This window comes from Rhinolophus ferrumequinum, chromosome 9, assembly GCF_004115265.2.
Source record: "Rhinolophus ferrumequinum isolate MPI-CBG mRhiFer1 chromosome 9, mRhiFer1_v1.p, whole genome shotgun sequence".
In the NCBI taxonomy this organism is placed as follows: Eukaryota; Metazoa; Chordata; class Mammalia; order Chiroptera; family Rhinolophidae; genus Rhinolophus; species Rhinolophus ferrumequinum.
The window spans coordinates 32,694,106-32,700,105 of record NC_046292.1 but is presented as its reverse complement, the minus strand read 5'-3'; the positions used below and the strand labels follow the sequence as shown (position 1 = coordinate 32,700,105).

Genomic DNA, 6,000 nt, shown 5'->3' with positions numbered 1-6,000 from the left:
ATGTAAGTCAGAAATGTAGTCATTGTCCTTGACACCTTCTCTGCTTCATGTCTGCATCAAACCCACCAACCCATATCAACTTCACTTTCTAAATACCGAAGACATCACTTCTCGAATTTCACTATCTCTAACCTTAACACTGGAAAGCCTCCCTGCTTCCATTCTTGCCCCCCTCAAATCCGTTCTCATTGGAGCAACGCGGGTCATCTTTTCAAAGTACAAATTATAAAATTCTTAAAATGGTCTGGCTTCTTCCAAGTTCAGGATCTCATTCCCCACTTCAATTACTCTTCATGGCTTCCTCCCCTTGGCGAATTCCCAAGGTCTTCGGCCTTTTTCCTTTCGTGTATGTTCGCTGCAGTCCCCGTCTGCTCTGTGGCTTTAATAACCGTCTACTTGCTAATGGCTGCAGCTCTATGTGTCCAGCTCCCTATGCTTTGCATCTTTCTGGCGAAGTCTCACTGTTGCTGCCCTAGTTCAGACCACAATGGGTCACTATGTCGTCGTTTTCCCTGGTCTTCTTGTACCTCTACACTGCAGCCAGGAGCTTCCTAAGACATAAACCTGATTAAACCGCTTCCCTGTGGTTGCCTCTCAGAAACTCCTCAGTCCCCTCAGGCTAATCTGGCAGTTTCTCAGTGGGACACCTCTGGTACTTGGGGCAGTTGCCCTGTGCTGTACAGGATACTTAACATCTCTGTGCCTACTCCTCCCAACCTCCCCCACCCCCCCATTTCCAACCTCCTAAGGGGGCAGTTCCTCCCTCCAGGAACCGCTGCAGGATGTACCTGCCCCAGCCCCTTCACCTGTAGTATGGTGCTTCTAACCAGATCCTGATACCACGGGGGGCTCCCCCAGGCAACCTGTTACCTGTGTTCCCAGCACCCAGTACAGGTTGTCTGAGGGTCAGCTGTTAATGAATGACTGAAGGAGGAAGTGAGTTCAAGAGAGGACTAGAGGGCTGAGGGACCAGACCTCCCAGGTGGGCTCTGCCACCACGGGCAGGGCGCGCCCTCTGGCGGCCACAGCCTTCCCCATGCAGGGTGATGAAGAGCTGCGGTGCATGCGGTGCCCGGCCGGTGGCCCAGAGGCCTTTTCCTGTGTCCAGGCCTCTTGACGCCTCTCCTTTGGACCTCAGCGTTGGATTATAGGTCACTTAGTGCAAGACAGCAGTTTTGCAAGTCCTGCAGCACCATGGAGGCAGTCTCTTAGCATTGGCACTCCACCACAGCTCTGCTCCCTGCTCCTGTGACGCCATCTCTTCACTCCTCCTCACCCTTCCACACCACCCACCCACCCACCCAGCACCGTTCTACTCGGTGGGCCTCCAGTGCTGAGGCCTGCCTGACAATAGCCCAGAAAGGGCTCGCTGGCCACAAACATTCAGGCCTTATTACTAAATACAGACAGTGTTCTCTATTTTCACCTGGCCTCAGCATTTTACCATGTAACTTCTTTCTCCATCTTAAAACTTTCCTTTTTCTCGGGTTTTATGGCTCTCTTCTGTCTGCCTTTTCTGTCTTCTTTCTTTGCCTTAAATGTTAGTGCTCCTCAGTGTATTACTATTGATACATTGATGGCTCTCAGATTTCTAGCTTTAGTCTAGATTTCCCTGAGTTCTAAACCCATGCATCCAATTACTTTCTGGATGTCCCACAAATACCTCTAAATAGATCCCAAGTTCAACTCCTCACCTCTGTCCACCTTTTTTCCTTCTCATTTTCTGACTAAGAGGCATTCCAATTTGGGATATATATGCGGGTTCTGGCATCAGTGGATACCTAGGTTCTAATCCTAGCTCTGCCCAAGCTTTATGGTCTTGGGTATGTTAATACCTGAAAACCTGAGTTCGCTGATCTATATAGCAGGAATATTGGTCACTACAGGGCCTTCTCGGGGTCCCCATTGCCTACAGAAAGTCTAAACTCCTGGAAGACTGTTAGCTCTGACCCATGCTTTTGGTTCCTTGAACACACCAGGTATAATACATGGTTAAGTGCTGTACTCTCTGCCTGGAAATTCTTTCTTATACTAATTCCCACTCTTCTAACCCAGCAAACTACAACCTATCACCTTTCTTTCAGGTTTGAGCTCAGATGGCATAATCTCTGGAAAGCTAAAGCTGAGTTAGATGACCCTTCCCCTGAAAATGGAAACTGTCTTATTCACCACTCTGTTATCTGCAGCAACATAGGACCTTGAATTATATTTGTGTTGACTAAAAGAAAGAAGCAAAAGACAAAGATGGTTTCCAAGAGCGTGTATTACACAGGTCTGAGAGCAAGAAATGGCAAACAAATGCTATGTTTGCTTTAAAAGCTCCTCAGGTGTCAGTGCCAAGTCCTGAAGCTTTTGAGGGCCGCCTGGGTCTTGGCCCCTCTGGAGCAGGCTGGGCCCAGGCTCTTGGGTGAGAGGGCAGCTTCTGCATGGAACGTTCTGCCTCCTGTCACCTGAGGCATCAGGCACTTTGGTGATGCCCAGGGCTGGCCCTTCTTTCTCTGTTTGTGCACACTCAGGCTTCCACAGCCAGCTTTGGCTGGGAAGCTCAGAAGGTGGATGGGCCAGGCCGGGGGCAGTGGGTGGCCAGGACTTCCCCTCCTGCCTGGGAGACGGGTTCTTAGAGTGAGCTGGAGTTGTGGTTTCCGAACTGGCCAGCCTACCTTCCACTGTTGCCTTTCTGCTTGAGGAGGCCCGGTCTGGGCTCTCAATAAGGAATTTCCAGGACCATTGGCCTGGCTCTCCAGAGATGGAGGAAGCAGCAGGGCAACTGGTGGGGATGAGTCCTGAAGGGCTGGGACAAAGTGCTGTTAGTGCCTGGGTGTGGAGGTGCTGGGCCTTCAGGCTGCCTTCAGTGGGGATAGGGTCTGTGGGTCCAGCCCTACTCAGGCTGGAAGCTGGTGACAAGGAACTGGCAGCCTCCTCAAAGACGTATGGGATGCCAAGCCTCCTCTTGGGGACGCCAGGGCCTGCCATCCTGGGAGGCTCCAGTGTGATCCCCGTCAGCAGGCCTGGGACCACTGGGCCCTGGCTCCTGGGCTCCCTGGGCAAGAAGGCATCTTCTTCCTCACCCTCTCCTCTGAGGGGTGGATCCTGGCCCACTTCTGGATTAGGTACCACGCGTGGCTCCTGCACACCTTGGCTGTTCTCAGGCCCCTCATCGGTGTCATCCTCTGAAGAGTCAACTTCACGGATGGCTTCCTGCTTCTGCAGTGACTCTCGCCGTTCAGCCCGGTCCTGTCGGAGGGTGCCCAGGGCCCGTGAGGGAGCAGGCTGTAGCACCCCCTTCCCTGGCAAAGTCCCCTTCCCGGACAGTACACTCCTGGTCCCAACTACCTCCAGAGGGCTGACTTCCCTGGGTGGCAGTTCCTTCTTTAGCTCAGGGTGGGACAGGTCAAGGCTATGTTTTCGAGAAGTGGCTAGTTTCTTCTCAGAAGCAGCAAGTGCAGCCGCCAGTTTCTCAGCTGACTGTACCCTCTTAAGTAGTGGTGAGCGGGGTGGCTCCACACTCTTGGGACGTGAGAGTTGTCTGCCTAGGGGAGGCGACAAGTGAAGCTTGGTGGGGAGAGCCTGGGTTCCATGGCCAGACAGGGGTGATGGGGAGCGCTGGGGTGAAGCAGCTGGCGGCGGAGAAGGGGTGTGGGCCAGTGGTGACAGTGGGATGCTGCCTGCTGACTTGCGCCGTGGAGAGCGGTACTGGCGTTGCAGCTTGGGTGCCAGACCGTGCAGGGAGCTGGGCCGTGTGTGCCCAGAGCCGGCTGGAGAGCTGGGCACGCTGGAGCTGGGGGAGCTGCTCTGTGACGAATTCCCTCCCACTTTGTACAAACAGACAGACAAAGGCAGAGCAATGTTAGCTGTTAGAAGTGACTGAGGGGCAAGGCAGAGATTAGCCCTGGAATGTCACAGGATCAAGGGTACCTCCCCACCAGTGAACCTGAGTCCAGGCTCCAGAAATGCAGTCACCTCCACCCTGTTACCTCCTCCCCAAGGCTGCTGGATCTTTCAGGAGGTGGGGTAAGCAAGGGTTTCAGAGTGGGACCACTGGTGCTTCTCACTAGAAGCACAGAAGGCCCAGGCACTTGCCTACCTCCCGGGGGCCGTCTCTACCATCTGCAGGGAGCCCTTCCTACCTGAATGCACAGCATCAGGGGTCGCCCGGTAGCCCTGAGTGGGAGATCGGGGGGAAAGGCTGTGGCTGTGTGTGGGAGAGCCCGGCCCGCTCTCCCCTGATGACAAAGAGCGGTTAAGGGAAGACAGGCTGCGGCTGGTGTGAAGCAGGGATGCCTGCTTGGTGATCTTCCGGAATAGGGAGCTCCTTTTTTTGCTGCAGACAAGGGTCAAAGGCTGTCTGAGCTGGTGTACTGGGCATCTCTCTCTCTCTCTCTCTCTCTCTCTCTCTCTCTCTCTCCCTCCCCCTCCCCCTCCCCCTCCCCTCCCCCCTCCCCCTCCCCTCCCTCCCCCTCCCCCTCCCTCTCTCTCTCTCTCACCACAGCCTGGCTCAGAGCAGACCCTCGGGCTAAGTCCTGCTCACCTTTCTTGCCCATCCTTGCCCCGGCTCCGCTTGCTCCTTCTGGCCATCTTGGCCTTGTAGCTGCCTTTCCGAGCTGGCCCCACCTTAATGGATGTGTTCTCCAGGGGAGTTGTTGAAATAGACACCTTGTTTCCACTCTGGGGAACAGAGCATGACCCAGGCTAAGGTGGTAGCCATACTCTTGCCCCCATCCCTGTCCCTGGGCGTGGCTAGACCATGGCTCTGCCTTCAACATGTCTGAACCACAGACCCGTCTTCTCTCTTCTCAGGTTAGAAAATGGCTCCAACTAGCGCCCAAGTGGTTTGGGGTTGGCGAGGGAGAGAAGAGGCTCACTCTTCCTGTTCTCTAGTTCTACCCACAGCTCAGAAGGCTCCCTGGGCCTTGGTCAGTGAGGGTGCTGCCTTCCAGTGAAAACCCCCCGTCATGGCCACAACCAAGTCCCATGTGTACGTGTATCTGTCCTCAGTGCCAGGTGTATGTATGGCCGACTCTCCCAGTCCCCTCTGGCCAGCTGGACTCCGGAGGCTGCACACCCAGCACTGACCTTGAGGATCAGCTCCACCACGTCTGTGTGCACCAGCCCGTGCACAGGCTCCCCGTTGACGTGAGTGATGAGGTCACCCTGACGAAGCCCTGCCTCACTGGCTGGACCTCCATCCTCCACGTGCTGCACCAGGAAGAGAACAGTCCTCAGCCTGGAGCCTGGGCATGACCCCTGACGGTAATGTGGGCAGGGATGGGGCGGGGACAGACAGGCCTTAGTAAGGGGAAGAAGAGGAGTGATGGAGCTGAGACAGCAGGCCCGGGGGCCGGACATACCCACACCATGTGGTGCACAGTGTAGACGTCCGAGTCACCCATGTAGACACGGATGGCCCGCAGGGTGAAGCCATACTTCTTGCCAGCACGGTGGATGATGATGGGGGACCTCGAGTTGCCAAGGGCTGGCAAGAAGTCCCTGCTTGGAGAAGAGTCCCTGGATGACGGGTTGGATGACTGGGAATGTGGGGACATGGGGCTGGCCAGTGGAGAGCAGGTGTGGTGTTCTGGAGAAGGAGAAGCCAGGACTTAGTGGGCCATGGTCCCAGACCGGCCCCTGGTCTAGGCTGTGGGTCCCACCCAGCTCTAGTCAGAGCCGGAGCCCGAGCCCAGGCACGTGCTCCCTACGGCCTTTCGGCAGCACAGCCCCTATACCCAGACCCCCAGAGGTGATGACGACTGACAGCTAGCATTTACCGAGTGCTTGCTCGTATACGTAGCAGGGACCATATAAACCTTTTCATACATATTTAAATATCACAATTACCCTATGAGCCACCACTACTAATAACCATCCATATTTTTTTGACGAGGAACTTGAGGCTCAGAGGGGTTAAGCAACTTCTTCAAGGTCAAGAGCCATTTAGTGATGGAGCCAGAATTTGAAAATAAGCTCTGTGTCTCAGAGCCTGTACTTGTTACATGGTGCTAT

General features: G+C 55.0%; 1 protein-coding gene across 7 annotated transcripts in view; it reads right to left on the bottom strand.

The window, feature by feature from the left end:
* Positions 1-2,244: 2,244 nt before the first annotated feature.
* The window catches only part of MAST2 (microtubule associated serine/threonine kinase 2), a 193,205-nt gene continuing 189,449 nt past the window's right edge, over positions 2,245-6,000 (bottom strand). For 6 of the 7 annotated variants that reach the window (XM_033114019.1, XM_033114020.1, XM_033114022.1 and 3 more), the window contains 5 exons: positions 5,349-5,575; positions 5,074-5,196; positions 4,529-4,665; positions 4,128-4,321; positions 2,245-3,812 (listed from right to left, as the gene is read on the bottom strand). In XM_033114019.1, the coding sequence (XP_032969910.1) occupies positions 2,302-3,812; positions 4,128-4,321; positions 4,529-4,665; positions 5,074-5,196; positions 5,349-5,575 (2,192 nt within the window). In that variant the 3' untranslated portion in view covers positions 2,245-2,301. The remainder of the gene's footprint in view (positions 3,813-4,127; positions 4,322-4,528; positions 4,666-5,073; positions 5,197-5,348; positions 5,576-6,000) is intronic. The other variant, XM_033114021.1, reaches the window with a different exon arrangement.